The sequence below is a fragment of the Bufo bufo genome, chromosome 6 (genome assembly GCF_905171765.1).
Source record: "Bufo bufo chromosome 6, aBufBuf1.1, whole genome shotgun sequence".
NCBI classification, from domain to species: Eukaryota; Metazoa; Chordata; class Amphibia; order Anura; family Bufonidae; genus Bufo; species Bufo bufo.
The window spans coordinates 354,964,563-354,988,207 of NC_053394.1; the positions used below are offsets into that span (position 1 = coordinate 354,964,563).

General features: G+C 48.7%; 2 protein-coding genes across 3 annotated transcripts in view; one reads left to right on the top strand and one right to left on the bottom strand.

Moving 5' to 3' along the window:
- Positions 1-3,846, bottom strand: part of ACOX1 (acyl-CoA oxidase 1) — a 30,996-nt gene extending 27,150 nt beyond the window's left edge. For both annotated transcript variants that reach the window (XM_040438768.1, XM_040438769.1), the window contains exons 1-2: positions 3,668-3,846; positions 3,157-3,316 (exon numbers count right to left, since the gene is read on the bottom strand). In XM_040438768.1, coding sequence (XP_040294702.1) covers positions 3,157-3,316; positions 3,668-3,776 — 269 coding nt within the window. In that variant the 5' untranslated portion in view covers positions 3,777-3,846. The remainder of the gene's footprint in view (positions 1-3,156; positions 3,317-3,667) is intronic.
- Positions 3,847-3,958: 112 nt separating this feature from the next.
- On the top strand, positions 3,959-23,611 carry TEN1 (TEN1 subunit of CST complex). Its single transcript, XM_040438770.1, has 4 exons — positions 3,959-4,101; positions 16,687-16,799; positions 19,861-20,018; positions 22,845-23,611. The coding sequence occupies exons 2-4, from the start codon at positions 16,702-16,704 to the stop codon at positions 22,973-22,975; spliced, it is 387 nt and encodes a 128-aa protein (XP_040294704.1). The 5' UTR covers positions 3,959-4,101; positions 16,687-16,701; the 3' UTR covers positions 22,976-23,611.
- Positions 23,612-23,645: the final 34 nt, after the last annotated feature.

The window sequence follows — 23,645 nt, forward strand, 5'->3', positions numbered from 1 at the left end:
GAATAGGCAGTTATATTAATGGCTGTCCCCGCAGTTCCGCAAATTGAGGAACGCACACGGACGCCATGAGGCCTTATACGGATTGATAATGCTGGGTGTCTGTCTGACCTTGCATCTACTGAATTGTACTGATGTAATTCATTAGATACAGGTCATGCAGAGACACACAGCATTATAAATCAGTATAATGCCATGCGCTCCAGTGAAACAAACAGGTGTCCACAACGGGAAATGACGCTCACTCACAGAACGCGCTCGTCTAAGACAGGCCTTGGGAGCGGAGGACAATGTACAAAAAGCAGCTTCATTCCTGCCCCCTGTAACAGGAGTAAAGTACAGGCTCAGTGACCTGCAGAAAAATAAGCTTTATATACGGCGTTATCTGCAGAGATTAGGTCTTACACTTCTATACGGGGTCAGTCCGCACAAACTCCAAACTGCGCGGGTTTATCACACAAGGGCGACCTAACCAGATAGCGAATGCAGGACGTCTCGCCTACATACGCCAAGTGTATATTCACACAGTCAGTATTACGTGCAGGCTTTCCACGCAGATTCGACTGCGCCAATTTTTTTCCGTCATGTATAACAGAAACAAGTGGGACCGTTATGTGCCCCCATTTACCCCAGATCTCGCCTTGTGCATTGCAAAAGGTGGATTTCAAAATCTGCACCACAGGACAATTTCCGTACCGTGAAAAATGTAGTCTACTTACTGTAGCTGGTACAGTCTGAAGCCTCATTCACAAATCAGTGTTTGGTCAGCAATTTCCATTAGTGATTATGATCCTACATGACGACGAATCATGAGCCCGGAGCGTGACACCTGCTCGTGTGAAACCAGCCTTAGGCCTCCTGCACACGAACTTGTGAGCCCGTGGCCGTGCTGTGGCCTGCAAAATGCGGCCCGCAATGCACGAACACCGACCATGGGGCAGCTGCCGTGGATCTGTGGGGTTTCGTCCCGTACTTCCGTTCTGCAAAAAGATAGGACATGTTCTATCTTTTTGCGGAACGGCCGGATCGCGGACCCATTCACTTTAATGGGTCCGCGATTTGGCCGTTCTTCAAAAAGATAGGACGTGTTCTATCTTTTTGCGGATTGGAAGTACGGGACGAAACTCCACGCAAGCACTCCGTAGGGCTTCCGCATCTTCGGATTTGTGCAGACGCACTGAAGTGAACACAGCCACGGGACACCTACGGTCGTGTGCAGGAGGCCTTACACTGACATACGCGTTGTAGTCCACATCAGGCAAGGCTGTCATTCAGACACATTCAATGATCGCAACCCAGACTTCATTCAAGGATCAGTCAACCAAACCGATCATTCAATGTTAAGTTTCCCGTAACAGACAATCGTTTTAACTTTGGACTAACGGGTACGGCCACCATAAAGCCAAGGAATAGTTAGAAAGAAAAAAAAAGTACTGTATAATCTTCTAGAAAAAAACACTGTAATCACAGCCATCAAACGAACGTTAAAAGTGTGGTCCCTGGATGCCGCAACCGCGGACCATGACATCAGGGGGCTGTGATGGGAGATACACGCACATCTCTAACCATAGAGCGCTTATTCAGCCATTTCCAGAAATCCTATAGCAGTGAAAGAAGGGGCCGCGCATGTGCAGCACGAGACTGGTGGAGCCTACATCTATCCTGTGGATAAGCCATAGATGTCCTGATGTGACGAATTCACACGTCAGCGATTGGGAGCCAAAACCAGTATTAGAGCCTCGTCATGACAAAAAGGTTTGAGGGAAGGATCTGCACCTGTTCTGCGTTTTGGCTCGAAATCACTGACGTGTGAATGAGGCATAAAGGGAACCAGCAGTCCGCAGGTTATAGAGCAGGAGGAGACCGATCACGTTTATGGAAATTATTCAGAATAACGTGTATTTTATTCCTTTAAACCTCTGCTCTTTCTACCCTTAGGAGTCACGTGGGCGGTCCTAGTCCGACAGCCTTCCCTGTAGGCTTAGTCATGCGGAGGTAAGACCGCCCACATGACTCCTAAGCACAGAACAACCAGGAGGTTTAAATGAACGAACTACAAGTTTTACTAAATCCTTTCCCATAAAGCTATATATCCATCTGCTCAGCTCCTCCTGCTCTAGAACGTGCGCTGCATTTTCATGGTGACAGGTTCCCTTCAGCAGGTGGCATTTATCATGTAGAGAAAGTCAATACAAGGCCCCTACTAATGTATTGCGATTGTCCATATGGCTTCCTTTTTCCATCACATTATAGTCTGCTCGTTTCAACCACCGCTGCAGCGCAGATACCAGGTGGCCGGGGCGGGATCTGCTGCGCATGCGTGTCTATGTGCGCTCCCACAGTCCCGGCCACCAGCTTTTTCCTAAAGTGTGCAAGCACGACCACCGCTGCTGGACTGCAGGAAGGGAGAGTACCCCTTTAGGTTCTTGCTGCCACTGCGTTTTCCACCCCGCATGGTGACTAAAGCTACTTTCACATGACTTATCGTCATGGATCAGCACAGACGGATCCGTTCAGATAATACAACTGCATGCATCTGTTCAGAACGGATCCGTTTGTATTATCTTTAAACATAGCCAAGACGTCATGACCACCACTGAAAGTCAATGGGGGACGGATCCGTTTTTCTATTGTGCCAGATTGTGTGAGTGAAAACGGATCCATCTCCATTGACTTACAGTGTGTGCCAGGATGGATCCATTTGGCTCAGTTTTGTCATACGGACACATTTGGTGTCCGCCTCCAGAGCGGAATGAAGTCGGAACGGAGGCAAACTGATGCATTCTGAACGGATCCGGTAGTATTATGTCTCATATAGCCAGGACGGATCCGTCATGAACTCCACTGAAAGTCAATGGGGGACGGATCCGTTTTCTATTGTGCCAGATTGTGTCATAGAAAACGGATCCGTCCCCATTGACTTACATTGTGTGCCAGGACGGATCCGCTGGCAGGCAGCGTTTTGGTGTCCGCCTCCAAAGCGGAATGGTGACGGAACGGAGGCAAACTGATGCCTTCTGAGCGGATCCTTTTCCATTCAGAATGCATTAGGGCAAAACTGATCCCTTTTGGACCGCTTGTGAGAGCCCTGAACAGATCTCCAGAAAGCCAAAACGCCAGTGTGAAAGTAGCCTAACCCTGAAGGGCAGTACTTCTTACCTCTTGAACCACATGATTTCCTCAGGGTTGGCTATCCCATACTCCCGTATCCTCTGGACCATCAGGGCGCTCTTCTTGAGGGCCAACTCATAGCGCTCACTGCGGGACAAGAAGTTCGGGTCCTCGTGCTGGAAGCCTGGGTCATTGAGCACCAGGCTTTCTACAACAGAAAGGCATCACAAGAGTTAATCCACAGTCCTAAATCTTACAGCAATGCATCTTCGTCCTGGCTAGAGGCGTAAACCCCTTTGGCACTGCAGCTGGAGATCAGACACCTGGTTCTATGGAAAGGTTCGTTTATATCAATGCTGTGCCAGGATTTCAGGAACAGAAAGCTCCAAGCAGTGCCAAAGGGAATCTGTCCTGTAGACTGGACTGCCCCTTTAAGTGTTTATAAACCATGGATGTGACCATGCTGCAGGTGCAGGGGGTCCTGCTGTCCTCCTGAGAAGGGGCTAAGAACTTCTGCTACAATGGATCCCCTCCCCCCCCGCCCACAGCGTGTCCCCACCAATCTCTCTCCTCCTGCGGGTCTTCTCGGGGCTCCCATCCAGGATGGACGTGACGATCTCGGGGTTAAAGGTGGCGGTGGCCCTCTCCTTGCTCAGGTCGGGATTCATGGCTCTGCTGTCACCTCTGCAACTACCGACTGCTGGCCCGTGCCCCCGGATTACATGTAGCAGGTCTGCGCCGCCCCCTTCGTCACGTGATTTGGAAGGGGCGGGGAGAAGCAGGAAGACTACAACTCCGGAAGTGCTCGGGGCGACGTACACGACGTCCTGGCGCTGGAAAGTTTTCTGTCTTGGCATGAGCGAGCTCTGACAGCACGCAGGACGGTGCGGAGTGTACGAGGTCTACGGGAAGATGGCTGCCAAAGAAAACAGGAGCAGTGCATGAGGTTCAGGAGGTGGAGGGGTGTGGAGCCAGTCCTGGTTCTTGTCTGTAGTGAGTATTAGCTCATGGCTCAGGTCTTCTAGTCTAGGGAGTGAAGGTAATTATTAGATAATCCAATACAACTGATATATACAGGCTATTAAATAGTGCCCCCTCCCAATAAACGGCGCCAGGCGGAGAGTGCCCCCTCCCAATAAACGGTGCCAGGCGGAGAGTGCCCCCTCCCAATAAACGGTGCCAGGCGGAGAGTGCCCCCCTCCCAATAAACGGTGCCAGGCGGAGAGTGCCCCCTCCCAATAAACGGCGCCAGGCGGAGAGTGCCCCCTCCCAATAAACGGCGCCAGGCGGAGAGTGCCCCCTCCCAATAAACGGCGCCAGGCGGAGAGTGCCCCCTCCCAATAAACGGCGCCAGGCGGAGAGTGCCCCCCCCCCATAAACGGCGCCAGGCGGAGAGTGCCCCCTCCCAATAAACGGCGCCAGGCGGAGAGTGCCCCCTCCCAATAAACGGCGCCAGGCGGAGAGTGCCCCCTCCCAATAAACGGCGCCAGGCGGAGAGTGCCCCCTCCCAATAAACGGCGCCAGGCGGAGAGTGCCCCCTCCCAATAAACGGCGCCAGGCGGAGAGTGCCCCCTCCCAATAAACGGCACGAGGCGGAGAGTGCCCCCTCCCAATAAACGGCACGAGGCGGAGAGTGCCCCCTCCCAATAAACGGCACGAGGCGGAGAGTGCCCCCTCCCAATAAACGGCACGAGGCGGAGAGTGCCCCCTCCCAATAAACGGCACGAGGCGGAGACTGCCCCCTCCCAATAAACGGCACGAGGCGGAGAGTGCCCCCTCCCAATAAACCACATCTGACAGAGCATGCCCCATCCTGATAAATTACAAGAGAATCTAGACTAGAACCTTCAGAATCACAGGTGCATATCCATGAAGCAAACATGATTATAAAAAGAAAATGGCTGCACACCATTATACATACAAATCCTATCGTTTGTATAATGGTGTGCAGCCATCTTGTTTTTTGTAATTCTGTTTGCTTCATGGATATGCACCTGTGATTCTGAAGGTTCTAGTCTAGATTCTCTTGTAGTATATATTGAGGGTAGCGCCTCTTTTAGACTGAACCCATCTACCTGGGACTTCTGAGCAGAGTACGTATGGAGCTGGTTCCTACACTGCCCTGAATATTGTAGGCTTAGGTAAGTCCAAAGAGAGGCAGTATACTAGTGTTAGGGACCCATCTGCGGAAGCCACCTTGACGCCTGGTAGATGGGACCGACACACGTTTGATCAGATATGTGCGCTAAGAGCTTCCATTGACTCATTTATAGTAGGTATCATACCACTTTTATTTAGAATGACCCCCAACTCTATTGTTTGTATGTATAATGGTGTGCAGCCATCTTGTTTTTTGCCATCCTGATAAATGGCATGAGACAGAGCATGCCCCTCTCCCAATAAAGTGCGAGGCAGAGTTCCCCCTGTTAGGGGAAGTGTTCAGAGACGTTTACCTCCTAATTGTCTTGGTGTATCTGTATACAGAGGAAATATATATATGGTCACAGGATTAGTTCGGGGACCACTGCCTCCAGGGGTAGACGGACACTTTTTGCCACAGGTCACTCCAGCAGGGTCCAGCCTCAGGACACAACCAGCCAAACATTAAGGATGCAAGATTAAATCCTCGCCCGTCTGGCCTCTATACACAGATCTCCTAACGCCCAGCATCCCAAACGGGACATCCAGCGGTTTATCCCAGGATCAGAGACCTCATCCTCTGAAGTCCCGGAGAGCATATCCCCACTCTGGTGATTAGTGACTGAATGAAGTAAGGACACACCCGGCCTTCCTACGTTCTGACTTCTCTTACCATGAATAAGGCCTGATGCACACGGCCGAGAGCGGTCCGTGGTAACACTGCCTGGATTCCTGTTGAGAGCAGGAGCGCACGGCGTCATTGGTTGCTATGACGCTGTGCGCTTCATGCCGCCGCTGCACTATAGTAATACACTCCTATAGTGTATAACTGTAGTGCAGCGGCGGCATGAAGCGCACGGCGTCATAGCAACCATTGACGCCGTTCGCTCCTGCTCTCAACAGGAATCCAGGCCGTGTTACCACGGACCACTCTCGGCCGCGAAACACGGCCGTGTGCATGAGGCCTAAGGGAACAGCGACACTGGTCATGGCCAGAGTCAAAGGGTCATCGCAGTGATCCCATAGAAATCAATAGGGGGGAGGCGCGGCACATGTCACACGTAATGCACGGCCAGTGTAGCCATACCCTTAGACATGGACCTAGGTCAGACCAGGCGTCAGCAACCTTTGGCTCTCCAGCTGCTGTGAAACTGCAACTCCCAGCATGCACTCTTGCTCAGCTGTTCTAAGAAATCCCATTGAATGGAGCATTCTGGGAGATGTAGTTTCACAACAGCTGGAGTGCGAGAGGTTATTGATCCCGTTTAGACGGGCCAACTGAGTGGACGATTGTTCCTTCCCAACAGTAGGCTGCTCGCTCAGTGAAAAAAAACGTGCATTTACATGAAGCGATCTCCTTCACTGTACAAGGACGAGGAATCGCTATAGTGATCCCCTCTGCTGCTCAGAAGCCATTATCAGTGGTCCCTGCACGAGCTACAGGATCACCCAATGAACTAGCGTTTTGTATCTGTTCTTCAGACCCAGTCGAGCTCGCTCCTGGGACTGTACTCCATTCATGGGGAACCATGGATGTTGAGCGGAATTGAGAACCACTAAACAGTAACCCCAGGTGTACAGCGCAGGGTATGGCGAGGCCCTGTGCGAGACGGCCTTGGCTCTTCTGGATCGAAGCCAGGAGGCGGAGTGTTGGAAGCCCGAAGAGCAAAGTGCCCCAGGAGTGATGACCCTGGGGTGCCTAAACTCACAGGGTGTCCGTGCCCACTGAGTATGGCACATTTGCACAGCACTTCTTTTCCTTCACAATTTTAGCACGCACCTCTTTGCTCGGCTTCGGCCTTGACAAGATGAGGAATTTTTATGATTCCGGCCGAATGTCCACTCCGTAACCGACACACTTTCACTTATTTATTTTTGTGTTTTCACTGTGTGCATTTTACACGTTTGTTTGTCACTGAATGTTCGAGGTTGCGGCGGCCTTACAGGCAACCCACCCTGAGGTATGGGGGGGGGGGGGTGGCCATATTGGTTCCTCACGCCCCTGCAAATCCCCTTGGGCTCTCCCTCCGGGTAGAGTCCAGACCTTGTTGAAGCTCCTGGGTGGGAGCCGAGGCGAAAGCCTGGAGCACAGATGGACGTACCCTCGGCCTTGGCTGAGGGTTGCCACTTGTCCCAGTCTCCTGTTGGAGAGGGCCTGCGATAGACCGCAACCCAGTGTACATTTTTTGTGTGGCACGCTGCATGATTTTGTTGCACAGGTGAAGAAAGCACGCTCTTCGGGCTTTAAAAAACAAACAAAAAACTTGCGTTTTGCTAGCTAATTAACCTGCGATGAGTCCTGTCCCTGAGATGAGTCAAGGACAGGACTCATCTCAGGTTAAATTGCATATGTATCAAATCATTTTTTTTTTTTTTCACAATAAAAGCACACAGAGCTATGGGGACTGGATATTGCGGATGTTCTACCGGCCATCTAGCAACCCATGTCCTCAGCTCTATACACAAAATCCCGGTGACAGGTTCCCTTTAAGCTTATTAGAAGGCAGACATGACCTGCTTTTTTCCTGCAGGTCTTGCTGCTATTTTGTTTTATTTTTTCTTTCTTTTCTTTATGCAGGTCTTTCTCCTGCTGCAGGGGGTGCTTCATCGTGGGCTTCCACTTTAGTTGCACCCTCTGCGGGCGCGTACTTCGGTACCGCTGGTCACCCAGTCCCCATTACTGCCGCCGCAGTGGATTGCCAGCATTCCCACGGGCCCCGTGTTAAGTCTGCTGATGGGGTGATCCTGCTGCGCCTGAAGACGTCAGAGGGTAAGTACAGCTCCCCTCTCCCCCTCTGGACCAGGAGGCTCATGGAATTGGGGCCTTCTGATCCTTCACCTTGGCCAGGGCGTCTGCTCATGGGGCTCTGGGACGCAGTGCTGGACATTAGGGGGGCCTTGGGTCCTCACTCTGGGAGGGACCTCCTTGCCTGCTCCTATCGCTGCTTGGCGCGGGTTTTTTCCTCTCAAGGGGCAGTCTCTTCTGTGAGCTGAGCTGAGGGAGAAGATTCTCCATTTTGCAGCCAAAGCCTGGATCGCCATTCAGACTGTTCCTGCATCTTCTTCGCTGCTTCTTCTGCATCGTGGGGCACAGTACCTGAGGCCTGGTAGGATAGCTTCTCGGCTATACAATTCTTTTCTTTTTGCCATCATGTCCTCTGCTAGTATAGACCCTAAAGCCCGGGTCCCTATTGGGGTACCTACTTTCTATGCTTGCTCTAAGTGCATTAAAGTTTTTCCCCCGAAACCTAACTCGCTCTGTGTGCAGTGCGTTGCTCTCATGCCCCCTACTGACGCCCTGGCCCCCCCTGCGGTAGCGGTTCCTCCTGATTGGGCCGCCTCACTGTCCCAGGCCATAGGTGACCTTGCCAGCCTGTCCCGGTCCATGGTGCAGTCGCTGGACCGCTTGCCTTGCCTGCTCAAATTGCGGCAGTCTCTGCCCCTCACAGGGACCATGCTGCTGAAGGTCCCGTAAATGACCTCGAGTGATCTCAGCCGCGTCCCGCTCCTCCTCAGCGTCCTCTGGTCACTCCCTGGATAAGTCTGAGATAGGCGAAGTCATGTCTTCCGCCGTTCCTGGGGACACCTCTGACTACGATTCTGTATCAGAGCAGAGTTCTACTTTATCTGCGGCCATGCAGGACCTCATTAAGGCGGTTAGAGACACTCTCAATGTGCAGGAGGGTACTCCCTCCTCTTCTCAGGACCCTGTGTCCTTCTGCCGTTCCAGACCTTCCGCGTTGGTTTTTCCTAACCACCTGGACCTTGACGCACTCCTGGCCAAAGAGTGGAGTCAGCCTGATAAACGCCTGCAGATCTCTAAGGATTCAGAAGCTCTGTTTCCTTTCAGTGCAGAATCCGTGAACCTCTGGTCAGTCCCACCTCTGGTTGATTCTCAGGTGGCCCGTTTGGCCAAGGCCACCACCCTTCCTTTGGCCGATGCGGCTTCCTTGTCGGATCCCGCTGACAAGAAGATTGATTCCTTGGCTAAGGCCGTTTTTGTAGCTGCAGTCTCCGCTGTTCAGCCTGCTTTTGCCGCCTCCTGGGATGCTAAAGCCAGCGTGGTCTGGGCCAAGCAGCTCTCAGTTTGCTGCCGGATTCTGCTCCAGGTGAGGTTTCCATTCTTGCCTCTCAGCTTCTCCAGGCTTCCCGGTACCTGAGTGATGTCTCCCTGGAATCGGCTCGCCGATCTAGCAGGGCGGCTGCTAACTCTGTGGCCATCCGCCGTACGATCTGGCTCCGTTCATGGACGGCAGATGTAGCTTCCAAAAAGGCGCTGATCTCTCTCCCCTTTCAGGGGCTTAAAGCTGTTTGGGAAGTGCCTGGTGGAGCTTATTTCAGAGGCCACGGGAGGAAAAAGCTCCCTCCTCCCCCAGAACCGCCGTCGCCCTCCTTTGGCGACTTCAAGGTCCAAAAATTTTCGCTCCTTTCGGGACTCTTCCTCCCGCTCGGACAAGAAGTCGAGGGGAGCATTCGTTCAAGGCCAGACCTGCCTGGCATTCTCGCCCCAAGCCTTCAAAGCCCCAGTCTGCAAAAACCTCTTGACTGCGCTTTACCACATGTGGGGGGCCGCTTGCTCGACTTCTAGGAGTCGTGGCGGGCAAGAGTGGACGACGCATGGGGCCTGGAGATCATTTCCTCCGGTTACAGAATAGAGTTTTCCACTCATCCTGCAAGTTGGTTCTTCATGTCATGCCCCCCCAAGTCTCCCGTAAAGGCAGCAGATTTTTTCCGGGCCATTCATTCCCTTCAGTCCCTCGGAGTGATCGTTCCTGTCCCCGAGTCGGAATGCTTCCAGGGATTTTATTCAAATCTTTTTACGGTCCCCAAAAAGGACTGCTCCCTCTGTCCTATCCTGGATTTGAAGGCGCTCAACCGCCTAGTTCCGACCCAACACTTCAGCATGGAGTCGCTCAGGTCGGTGATTGCATCCCTGGAGGAGGGCGAACTTTTGTCGTCCATCGACATACAGGACACATACCTCCATATTCCCATTGCCGTGGACCATCAGCGGTTCCTTCGCTTCGCGGTGGGTTCTCTGCATTTCCAATTTGTGGCTCTGCCCTTCGGCTTAGCGACTGCCCCAAGGGTCTTTACCAAGGTCCTGGCCCCTCTAATCGCTCTCCTCCGCACTCGGAGGGTGGCAGTGATTGTGTACCTGGACGACCTGTTGGTGAAGGCTCCGTCTCTGGAGGACAACCTGGCCAGCCTCCGTATCACCCTGTCTGTCCTGTCTCAGTTTGGGTGGTTGGTCAACTTCCCCAAGTCCTTCCTGGTTCCACGCTAGAGAATGGATTTCTTGGGCATGACCTTAGACACTCGCCTCTGTCGAGTGTTCCTTCCCCAGGACAAGGTAGTGGCTCTCCGAGATGCAGTGGTTCGCCTTCGCAAGCCGTCCCCTCTACCCTTTTCGGACGTGCATGCAGGTTTTAGGCCGGATGGTTGCCTCCTTCGAGGCGATCCCAATTGCGCAATTACATTCCAGGCCTCTTCAGCTGGCAATCCTATCCAGCTGGAACAAGTCCCAGCCGGGCCTCGACTGTCTGGTTCATCTTCCCCGTCTTGTCTTGTCCGCAAGAAGTTGTGCTGGTGGCTTCTACCTCGCACCCTATCTCTGGGCAAGTCCTTTCTTCCCCCCTCGTTGGCAGGTGATCTCCACGGACGCCAGCCTGACTGGTTGGGGAGCTGTCTTCGGGTCCCTATCTGCTCAGGGCCTGTGGTCAGCAGTGGAATCCTCCCTGCACATCGATATTCTGGAGCTCAGGGCGATCTTTCTGGCTCTATCTCATTGGACATACCTTCTCTCCGGTCTTCCAGTCCGTGTCCAGACGGACAACTCCACTGCGGTGGCGTACCTGAATCATCAGGGAGCACCAGGGGAAGAAGGCTCATGGAAGAGGCATCCCGCATACTTCGGTGGGCGGAGTCCTTCGTTCCGGTCCTCCTCACAGTCCACATTCCTGGGGTTGACAATTGGGCGGCGGACTCTGTCGCCAAAGCCCCGACCCGGGCGAGTGGTCTCTTCACCCAGAGGTGTTTCTTCGTCTGTGTCAGGGCTTGCTGGACATAGATGTTTTCGCCTCTCGTCTCAACCACAAGGTCCCGCGTTACTTCGCAAGGTCTTGGGACCCTCAGGCGCTGGCCTCGGATGCTCTGGTCCTTCCTTGGTCCCAGTTCGGTCTCGTTTACCTCTTTCCTCCAATTCCGCTCCTTCCCAGGGTTCTCAAGCGCCTGAAGTTGGCCCGGGTTCCGGCGATTCTGGTAGCCCCGGACTGGCCTCGCCGAGCATGGGACGCGGATCTTCTGTTCCTACTCACAGATGCGCCGTGGCGCATCCCTCTCCGTCCCGACCTCCTTTCCCAAGGTCCGCTACTTCACCCGAATTTACATCAGCTGCGTTTAACGGTGTGGCTGTTGATGCCACGGTTCTGAGGTTCCGCGGTCTCTCGGAGTCTGTTATTAAGACTATGCTCCACGCACGCAAGCCCCAGTCTTCCAGAATTTATCATCGTACTTGGAAGACTTTTTTTTCCTGGTGTGAGGCTGCTCAGTTTCACCCTCTCTACCTGTCCATTCCCAGGGTCTTATCCTTCCTCCAGTCGGGTTTGACAATGGTCTTCGTTTGGCCTCTTTCAAGGGTCAGATTTCGGCCCTATCTGTTCTTTTCCAGAAACCCCTGGCTTCTCGCCGTCAAGTGAGAACTTTTCTGCAGGGGGTCGCTCACTGCGTTCCGCCTTTTCGTCCTCCTGTAGAACCGTGGGACTTGAACATTGTTCTGGACGCTCTTCAGGCCTCTCCCTTTGAGCCGTTACAGTATATTTCTCTTTCCTTTGTTTCGTTTAAGGTCACCTTTCTTGTGGTGATTTACTTCTATTCGCAGAGTTTCTGAACTTGCTGCGCTCTCTTGCAGATTCCCTTTCTTGGTGTTTCATCCGGATAAGGTCGTTCTGCGTCCGGTGCCTTCCTTCCTCCATAAGGTGGTGTCCTCATTCCACATTAATGAGGAGATTGTCCTTCCGTCCTTCTGTCCTAACCCCTCTCATCCTAGGGAGCGTTCGCTTCACCGTTTGGATGTTGTTAGGGCACTTCGCCTTTATCTTCGGTTGACTGAACCCTTTTGCCGGTCGGTCTCCCTCTTTGTGATCCCGGAGGGCTCTCGCAAGGGCCTACAAGCTTCCAAGGCCACCATATCCCGTTGGATTAGGTCAGCAGTTAAGGAGGCTTATGTTGCCAAGGGTCGTGTTCCTCCCTTTCGTTTGACCACTCATTCCACTAGGGTGGTCGTGGCTTCTTGGGCGGTTAGACATCAGGCCTCAGCTTCCCAGGTCTGCAAGGCCGCCACCTGTGCCTCTGTTCATACGTTTTCCAAATTTTATTACATCCACTCCGTGGCTTCTGCTGATGCCAGTTTGGGTCGCATGGTTCTACAAGCAGCCGTGAGTTAGTTGCGTTGCATGGCTTTTTTTTTTATTGCTGCCCTCCCTTGTGGACTGCTTTAGGACGTCCCATGGTGCTGTGTCCCCCAATGCATTCAAGAGAAAATTGGATTTTTGTACTTACCGTAAAATCCTTTTCTCGTAGGATGCATTGGCAGACACAGATCCCACCCTCTTTGGTTACGTTTTCTGTTGGTCCTTTCTGGTTTAGGACTTGTTGGCTTACATTTTTTTCTTGTGCTCCTACTGCTTTTCTACCTACTGGTGTGCTCCTGCATCTGCAGTGGGTATAGCCCAGTTAGGAGGAGCCAACACTTTTTACTTCTAGTGTCAGCCTCCTAGTGGAAGCTGGGCGTATACCCATGGTGCTGTGTCCCCCAATGTATCCTACAAGAAAAGGATTTTACGGTGAGTACAAAAATCCAGTTATTGTTGTTATCCCAGAGACACCATCCACTGTATTGTTGTTATCCCAGAGACACCATCCACTATATTGTTGTTATCACAGAGACACCATCCACTGTATTGTTATCTTAGAGACACCATCCACTGTATTGTTATCTTAGAGACACCATCCACTGTATTGTTGACTGATCCATACCTCAGTCTTTCCATGATTAGATTTACATGATAGATTTGGTAGGGCTTACTTTTACCTGGCTGATACACCCGCTAATTTGCTTCTCCAACCCTCTTCATAATTTCATAAAGTCCTTGCTAATTACCCAGAAATTTAATTTCCACCGTGGGAGCAAGAACCAAAACTCCATCACCAGCACTGAAAGTACAAATTCGAGCAGACCTATTGTAAACCCGGGACTGACTTTCATGGGCTTGCTGCAAGTGTTTCTTTACAATGGGCATCACTTTTTTTATTCCATCTAGCATTTGGGCAGTGTGTTCGATAACACTTTTGTGTGGGGTAGCTTCATGTGTCCAAGTCTTTTTGACAATATCTAAAAGACCTTGAGGGTGTCGCCCACACAAGAACTCAAAAGGAGAAAAACCTGTAGAGCAAATTTTAGGAAAAAGGCCATCCTGTGCCACCACCTTTCTAAGTGTAGCTTTTATTGAACGTCTCTACGAAACCATGTGTTTGTAGGTGGTAAACTGAAATACGTGATTTTCAATAGTTTACACAACTCGCTAGTAACCTTGGACATTGAGGGTGTCTCCTGATCAGTATCTCATTAAGGTGTCTCCTGATCAGAGATCTAAGTCTGGGTAAACATATAAAGCAACTCTTTAGCAATGGATTTTGTTGAAGTGTTTCTTAGAAAGATTGCTTCCAGGTAGCGTGTAGCATAATTTAGGACAACTAGAATATGCTGGTGATCTCTTGCTGATTTAACTAGAGGACCTTCCAGATCCATTGCAATCTTCTGAAAAGGAGTTTCAGCGATTGGCAGAGGTACCAAGGGGCTCCTAAAATTTCACACAGGGTTGTTTAGTTGGCACTCTGGCCAAGATTCACAATCTTTTACCTCATGCACACCTGGCCAATAAACCTTTTGAAAATATGGTTCTTGTTTTTTTCATAAGCCAAACACATGTGAGTGAGCTGGATCCATCACCTGTTGGCGATGAGGAGTGTGAGAATATTTTCTAATGCCCAGGTTCTTGTTGCACCCCATTTATACTTTTACACTCTCCCCGACATGGTTTAACATGGGGTCCCTGACTTGAGCTGTCCCAAAATTATCTTTGGAGACCGCAAGTCAGAGAGACCAATTTCAGCAATGTCTTCCTCTCCTGCAAACACTTCTATGGGAGAACTCTCGGGATCACTCAGGGTCACCTCTACAGGTTGCACATTGTCCTTTTCACCGAGTGGCCTAGGGTCAACAACAGGCACATTTACATTGGTTACACACTTTTCAAGTATTTCCCACAGTTGCCAGAACAATGGCAAGTCACAACCACAAAAGCTTGCTTTATTACTCCGACTTCATGGGTCACTTTGTCACATAGAGCTTTAAAAGACAGTAGCTCTAATAAAACTAAACTAAAAGTAGTATAACAATAAAACACAAAAAATAGCTAAAAGTGCAATGCGTTTCGGAGGCATGCGGTCTCCCTCCTCCGACACATGCAAACTGATGGAAAGGCTGGAAATTCATAGGAACACTGGGAAAGTAAAAAAACAAGGCAGAGCAGACGTGATCAATAATCAGAACTGATCTGCACAGACGTTGCACACCGAAAAAAACTGTGAACTAACCCAGCAAGAGGTGGTGATATCACAAAAGAGAGGTCTGTACGAAATTACATCACTGCTAAGACGGGTATAAAGAAAGAAAACCAAGGGGGGGCGCATTAACCAAAAAACAACATATATGAAGGGATGCGTATATATGTAATTTGAACCATCCAATAGGATTCACCATTCAAAGGGATTGTTAACATGAACAGGAATATGCGCAATGATAGGGAGACTTAAAAGTGCAGGGTCTTCATGATGATGTGAAATGACACAACGCACTGTGCATTTGTTTCCCATTAGTAATGTTGATTCTACCAGTGTTTATGCGGCAATGCATTGTCTTAACGGTCCTGCCTATAAGTGACGAAGGAGAGCAATAAGAAGTGAAAGTGCCCATATTATGTGAGATATTAGAATAACAAAGACAGAGTGTACGCCCGCTTTTAAAATTCCCAGGGGTAGAATTGGTCCGTATTTCACTTAGAGGTATTCTGGTTGGTTAACATTATCCCTTATCCACAGGATAGGTGATAACGATCAGATGGGTGGGGGTACTTCTCCTGGGACCCCCTTCGATCACGAGAACAGGACCCCTTACACCCTGAAGGTCACACATGCATGCAGCCACTCCATTTATTTCTGAGTGTTGCCGAGTACAGCACTCCACTATCTCCAGAACTCCCATAGAAATTAATGGAGCGGTCGCATGCATGTGCGACTGGACGCTCTGGTCATTTTAGGAGAGCTGTAGGGGCCCCGGGCCCCGCATTATCATAGTGGGTCGAGGTCTCAGCGGTAGGACCCCCACCGATCTGATAGCTATCCCCTATCCTGTGGTATAACTTTAACCAATCTGAATGCCCCTTCAAGGAGGGTTTTGACGGGCCGAGGAGCAGCCTATTGTCAGGAAGAAAGCGTTCCTTCTCGACAGTCGGCTGCTCATGGTGGATGTGAAGCGCATTTACGTGCAGCGATCACCTCCAGAGTATGAGAACGAGCTATCGCTTGTCCCCATACAAAGTCATTGCTCTTGGGCAGCACAGTCTGATCTGCTGCCCAGGAACGATGATTGATGTGTCTCCACCTCCGATCATTTCACCCGATGAACAAGCTTTTCTCTTATTCATCAGGTGATCTTTGGCACCTTTAGACAGGCCGGAACAATCATTCGTAGGAACATTTATTCTCGATATTTGGGCCGTGTCAATCCACCTTTATGGTCACAGACGGTAATATACTTGGCTCCAGGATACTTTTCAAGGTTTTATTACGTTTGATCGTAATGGCTGTATTTTTTAGGCATGTTGGTGGTCATTTACGAACACATATACGCCATTCTTTGGCATATTTCTGTCAGATTGTGGCGCAAAGGTTATTTGCTCTGCGACTTTTTCCCCTTTTCTGCCGCTTATGCCAGGCCTAAAGAAGTAACGGGGTGTGGGCGGGGAAAAGGGCAGGCCGGCAGGCCTGTCTCATATTTATCATTTTCTACGCCTGTTTTAGGCATAAAAAATTGTCTAAATCGACGCCAGCATGGGAGTGTAAAGTCCACCTAGGTTATGTAAAGGTAGAGATGTAGGTCATCAATATTAAAAGCCCGGAGAACCCTGTCCAAAGAGACAGACCTAGAACTGCTATCTACCACTCTTTGGGCTTTGGATAAATTAGATTCAAAACATTAGATATACTGCTCAATATGGCTCACCTGAAATGTTGAATTCTACAGATGTGTGAAGAAGCGACAGATGGCTCTCTCACAAATCATTCCGATGGATATATGACTGTCCTGTTGTTTTGCAGGCTATCACCCTGTCCATGACAAGGATGCTCCCAGCTCCAGCGCAGTATCATTATCTGTGGGAGATCAGCTCTGGAAACGTGCCAGCTGGATCCACTGTGAGGACGTTTGGAAGGTTGAAATTTAATTTTTTATTTTTTTTTACATATATTACATATACTGACCCAGATTATTACTACAGATTTACTGCTTGCCTCCATATAGAACAGTGCAGCATAAAAAAATGGCATGCTAACGTATACCAGGCCAACATAGACTAGGAGGACACCCGCTTCTTTAGATAGGTGGGGGCCTACCAATCCACTTGATGTCTGCGTCAGCAGGTTTCTTGGCAAAATGTGGGGCTGTGGATGGCTGTACGATTCGACTCTTAGAATCCATGATGGCATTTCTTTTTCAGCTTGTGGAAGGTAAGGGTTGGTAGAGCAGCTATTACTATTAGGCTACTTTCACACTTGTTGTAACCTTTTTCGACAGGATGTTCCGGCGGGGGAACAGCCTGCCGGATCCGTGTTACCGCAAATCCACTCTGCCAACGGAAGTCCGCTCCGGCCCCATTCACTCTAATTACATGGAAGATATACTATATTGGTATTCAGGTTACATTGCCGTGTTGGCACTTTGCGATAAATAAGTGGGTTTTGAGTTGGAGTTTGGGCATTCAGTCTCAAAAAGGTTCGCCATCACTGCTTTAGGGTGATTCTTGGCTTGGGGGTCATTGGGTAATCCTCTGCATCACTGTTCTACACTCCAGGATGTATCTGACATGATGTAAGTGTGAAAATGTTAATAATCACAGTTTAAAAAAATATGTCTAATGGCACCTTTTATGCAAGACACTAAATTCCAAAGGTGGGGTTGGCACTTACTTATATGAGGGACCTTGAATTAGACTGGACAGGACAAATGGAGGCTGTGTAGTGATTATCAGAGGTTGGCAGTGTGACAGACTGAACCGTCACTGGGGCTGCTGGAGAAGCCTGAGGGCCAGCCTCCTTCCTACAGACTATGGACCGAGAACTATGGAGACCCCCTAAGACCTTTTGGGGTTACAAGGAACTATGAACCCTGATTTAGGTTTGTAATTTATATGCCATATATTTCCTATTGTCCATTAAAAAGGCATGGTGGGGATTCAGCAACACAAAAAGGGTTAACTCTGCACTGAGACTCCCACTGATTGTGTTAGTGATGGGATTAAGATAGTTGATTATAATAGCAGCCGACTCCTAGATGAGTAGATCACCCTATGATACACTCAGGAGGTAATCCCATCACATGTGTCTCCTCTCTTCCTATTCATTCATTATGGAGGGGGTGAAGATGTCTGTTTGCATGTTGTTAATGGTTGATTGCGTTATGATTTTAGACTTCTTGAACTGTATATATACTGAGTTGATCTTCAATAAAGGGAGTTCCTGTTTTACCCTTCATGATTTTGAGGCTGGTGTTTGGGTAACTGATCGACACTGGGGATTGCTATACGCTGAAGATTTGCTATACTCCCCTGGCTATAACTACAGCTCTTGTAAGAGCTGTTCCTGCTCTCTGGATTTAGGAGAGGTTCACCCACTGGAGCCTTGTCGTAGGTCCAGGGTGGGTAGGAGACGGCGAGACCTCAACCAAGCTTCGGCGGTTTGTGGGGTCTGTGGCGGTTATGGTGTCGAGTGGAGTGCTTGGAGTCCTCGGGAAGCACTAGGAGCATCCATCGACGGAGGTACCCGGTCGGGATGCCAGGAGATCCGTTACAGGCAGTATGCTCTCTAGGAAGACCACTAGGTACTTGCAATCTGTTCACGCATGTTGTATCTAATGGGGTAGAGAGTTCAACTGATCTAATTAGGATGAGACTTGAATGCGTAGTTTAAGATGATTAGGTATAGAAGTTGAATGGGGGGTCCTATTCCAATTTTATCATTGGAGCACATTTATTAAACCTGCGTTTAAGACGGTCTTAACAAACCCCTAAGCAGGCGGTCGATCCGCTGAAGTTATGAAGAGGCCCAGGCCTCTCATTAACTTCGGTGGATCCTCCGCCAGTCATAAATGTAAGACAGCCCCCTTCCCTACTCAAGCCACTACCACTTTTTTAGACTGGCGGGGAGTAGTCGCAGATAGCGGCGGCGCAACTAACCGTTGCACCGTACTCTGCGCCTGAAATACGCCTAATTTAGACGGATTTCAGATTGTTAAATGACCACCATTTTCTTTTGTATGTTGAATGTGTTACTGCTCCCAGCTGGCTGTAAAAAAAAATAATTAATCTTTCTGCCAGGTTCCATGCCCAAGGTTTTACTGAATTTAATGGGATCTGTCAGGTGTCAATATATGTATTATTATTTTTTTTATCAGAATTCATTAGACTACAGTAACATGGTTGACTATAGAATGGACTAAAATGGGAATCTAATACAACAAAGGGCTAACTAATGGCACAGAAAAATGTTAACGAAGTCGGTGCAGAATTCACTCGGATTTCTAAGGGGCTCATGTATACCATAATATGCAGATGCACAGTCTGAACTTATACAGCTTTGTATGGTATGCTGTAGTTGGTGCTGAATAAAGTTACTGGGTTGTCAGGCTGCATTCACACTAGGTCTTGCAGTATCCATCGGAGGTGTATGTTAAGAGTATTTCTCAGTGAATGCTGACAGTAGATGCCACTGTATATATTAAGGGGGTTGTGACAAGTTTAGAAATTATGGTTCTGACTGCTGGAACCCGATCCCGAGAACAAGGGTCCCGTTTCACCAGTCTGATAGAGCGGCAGGTTGAGCATGCTTCATTTATTCTATATAGGACTACGGGAGATAGGAAAGTACCGCACTCAGCTATTTTTGTCTGGGACCGCTCTATCAGCTTAGAGGAATGGGACCCTCGTTTTCATGATCGGTGAGGGTTCCAGCAGTTGGACCACCATTGATCAGTTCTTTATTCCCTTTACTGCTGATAGGGGATAACTTCTAAATTTGGCAAAACCACTTTTAAAAAAAACATATACTACACGGTATACTTTTTTTACTGAGCTATTCCATATAGAAAACAAAAAAGTAAAACCCATGAATACGTCTGATGTATGTATCAGAAATTTCCTGAAATACATGTTGAAGGGAACCTGCAAAACGCAATGTAAAAGCAGCCATATTGGTTTAACTGTGTCTTTCTATACACAGACTCGGCAGCTATGATTCGGCTAGGTCGGAGGCGTTGCTCACAGCACATCACTCTGCAGCTCATCATAAGCTTCGCTTGAACACGCGGTTTGTGGAGCCCTTTTCAGCTCAACTTGGATCATACTACCTAGCTCTGGGAGAGCTGGACTCCGTGGATGGTGAGTTGAAATGATGTGGCCTTTAAATTAACTTTTTCCCATCGTCCTATGACAGCACCAGGAGAGGGGGCTGCCTCCCGGGACAGGAAACCTGCATACCTAAAAAAAAATGGAGGAGCCTCTCCCTCATTTAGTGGTTTCTTGGCCTAGGAGAGGACACCTGCTGAGTAGTTCCAGCAGCAAGGATGAATGGGGAGTATTTTCTCCCTGTTTGGCTGGGCTGGGGTGTGCGCCTGGTGAGTTCCCTGCTCCACACACCCTGAAGTTGACAGTGCAGAAGATGGGGTAACAGTGGACTTACAGTTTGAAACTGCAAACATCTCCATAGGAGTGGGAGATCTTGAGGTGGAAAATGACATCATAGTATTGCAAGGCTGGGGACCAGGAAGCATTTGTGCGCTCTGGTTTCCGCTAGGCTCAGAAAGAGAGACCGGAAGTGACGAGTCCGCGTGATGTCACAAGATGGTGTGAGGAGGACCAAGAAGCCCAATCAGTCAGCCTCAAGATCCTTGCTGGGCAGCTCTGGTGAAGCTCAAACGGACCCAGCTACCCTGGCACCTACGGTATGGTTGGAGGGTATGGGTTGCTGATGGTACTGTTGAGCAGAAGGGGGCTTACGGTTTCGATATTTCAGGATAAGCCTAATAAGCGGCAACAAAGATGCAGCACAAAGAAAGTGGCCTGTGTAAAGCCAAATTAGCCCTATCTTATGTCAAATTGTTTGTAAAATGTATGCAGGAAAAGATTGGGGAAGAATTCGGTAGTGAATCACTGCAAAGGTGCACTGCAAAATATGCAATTGAAAACATAAGGCTAAACCCTCACGCTAGATGTTAAAATGAGACTTTAGCCAATATATTCCGGTCAAGAACATATCAGCCCACGCACCCCGTCAATGTATCTCAGTTGGCACAGGACCTACCTCTAGTGTGTGAACACTGTATGATAGGTGCTAAGGTCCGACTCACAGCCAAGCTTCCACAAACCTCCAAGGTAAGATCCCAAATACAATGGGAGGAGGCTGTGAGCCCCACCTATAACAGGCTAGTGTGACACAGGCTACCAGGTGCACCAGAATGTTACCAGAGATAAATAAAAAATTGCACATTCCATAGATATAAAGACAAATCACTGAATAAAGTGGCCTTAATGGGAGGAAATGCTCAGAACCCCAAATACTGTAGCTTATTTATAACTGGGGGAGCAAAACCTCCACATGTGATCCGCAGCAAAAAATGCATACAATGGAGGATGCCGGCAGCGGAGGGCTTATCCCTATGTGAGGGTTTAGCCTTATGTTTTCAATTGCATATTTTGTAGTGCCCCTTTGCATTGATTTATTTATTTATTCTCATAGTTTTATCCACACATTATTCCATCTTGTGTAGGAGTTTTTGTGGCACATGTGGTCCGCTGCTGGCATCCTCCATTGTATGCATTTTTTGCTGCGGATCACATGTGGAGGTTTTGCTCCCCCAGTTATAAATACGCTACAGTATTTGGGGTTCTGAGCATTTCCTCCCATTAAGGCCAATTTATTCAAGAACTCAGTAGTGCCCTAAAGTCCAAGAGGGAGCATCATCATCACAGACATAGGGACTCCAGAGAGAACTCTTCCTCTGCACTACATTATTCATATTTCTAGTTCTGAAAAAGAATTGTGTGGTTAGAAAGTGGAGAAGTTCCTTCGGAATCCTCTTCTGATGAAGAAAAGGGTGGAAAACCATATTTTCCCATTCAGGATGTGGACCAACTTCTGAAAACGATTAGAGCAACTATGAACATTGAAGATCCTAAGGAAGTTTGTTCGGTCCAAGATGTTATGTTTTCAGTCGTCATGACAAGGATCGATCTTGGAAAGCTCTTCAAATATGAGGGAACTGATGGCAGTAGTTCAGGCCCTGCAGTGTATCCTTCCCCTACTTCAGAACCATCACTTAAGAGTGTTATCAGACAATGGTTCTGCAGTAGCATATCTGAACCATCAAGGGGGCCACAGGAGATGGAATATAATTGTTTAGACGTTAGGGGTGTGTTGGCCTATTTAGAGGCTACAAAAGTATGGAGAAGAACCTCCTCTTTATTTGTACAATTTTCAGGTCTGAACAGGGGTAGATTTGCTAATAAGGGAACCTCAGCCAAGTGGATTAAACAGGCTATATGCTTAGCTTATGTTTCCATGCAGAATCCCGTACCCTCGGAGTGGATGGGCAGTCTCCATTTCATGGCCAGAGAGAGCAGAAGCTTCTATTCAAGACATTTGCAAAGCAGCTACATGGACACCTGCACTGACTTTCTATAGACACTATAGATTGGATCTTTCTGCGGCTTCTGAACTTTCTTTTGGTCATAAGGTCTTACAAGTGGTGGTCCCTCCCTAAACTCACTTCTCTGGAATGTCGATGGAATAAATGATAATTACACTCACTGGTAATTTTGATTTTCCAGAGTCGATGACCACACCCTTTTAATTCCCACCTTGTATTTTTATGGTGTTGGTGATGAGTTCTTGGTTATGGTCTCACTGAGTATGCAGAAAGAAAAAAAGACGAAAGGAAGATAGACATACAAGCAAAACAGAAGCGGGTCGATTCCTGTGGAGAATATGGATGGAATTGGAAGATGATCTCTGTACTCAGGAAAGTACTGAATGAGGGAGAGGCGCCTCCTTTTTTTTTGGATTTATCTGCGGGTTTCCTGTCTTGGGAGGTGGACCCTCTGTCCTGGTGCTGTCATTGAAAATCTAATTACCAGTGAGTGTAATTATCATTTTCAACTTTAAATCCCTTCCGAGCTAACCATGTCGCTGTCACTTTTGTCTTCCAGAGGGGCCTCTTGTGCTATGTGCTCGCTTATTGACCTGCATGGAGGGCGTAGACCTTTCCCTTTTGCAATATGGAGTAGAAGAACAGAGAAGATACTTTCATGACAGAGAAGCAGCCCAGGCGAACATCTAAACCCAATTTAGGAAATAGGCTTCTTTTACATGACCTTTAGTCTTAACTAATCTAATACTAGTTGGTGTTGAATGTCATTGTCACATTGGAAGCAGAGAAGATGTATAGTAGTCTAGAAAGATGTGGCCTACAAAGCCTACATGTCCTGTTTGTTTCTGAAGACTTCTGTATAGACTTGTAGGAAGTGTGCTGCATATTTCAGCTGCTATTTGGCTGTAGGGGCAGGATTGCTAGCAATCATTATATTACAAAAGCTAATGAGTCTATGAAAAGATGAATCTGTAAATTCTCGAAACCGTCTCATGTAACTAAACTTGTCTGGTGGCAGAAAGACAAGCTCCACTTAGTGTTCCCCATGGTAGTCACCATTAATGAATATATCTGGTCCATCGGAGAGTGACGGTGACAGAGCCAGGTCCTCATCCTTCTGAGAACTTCCGCCTGGATCGTCTGCATTTGTAACAAAGGACTGGTCAACTATAATTGATAGATTCCACCCTATGACATTGGCATCCCAGTGATAAAGATTGCTGCCAATCCCAGTCATTTGTTTAATTTTCTAGGGGAGAGACGAATGTCAGCAATGGACTCGGGCGCACCTTGTGAGAGTTTTATAATAAAGATATATTTGGTTTATGTGGATTTTATTCATTTTCAAGGATAATTACAG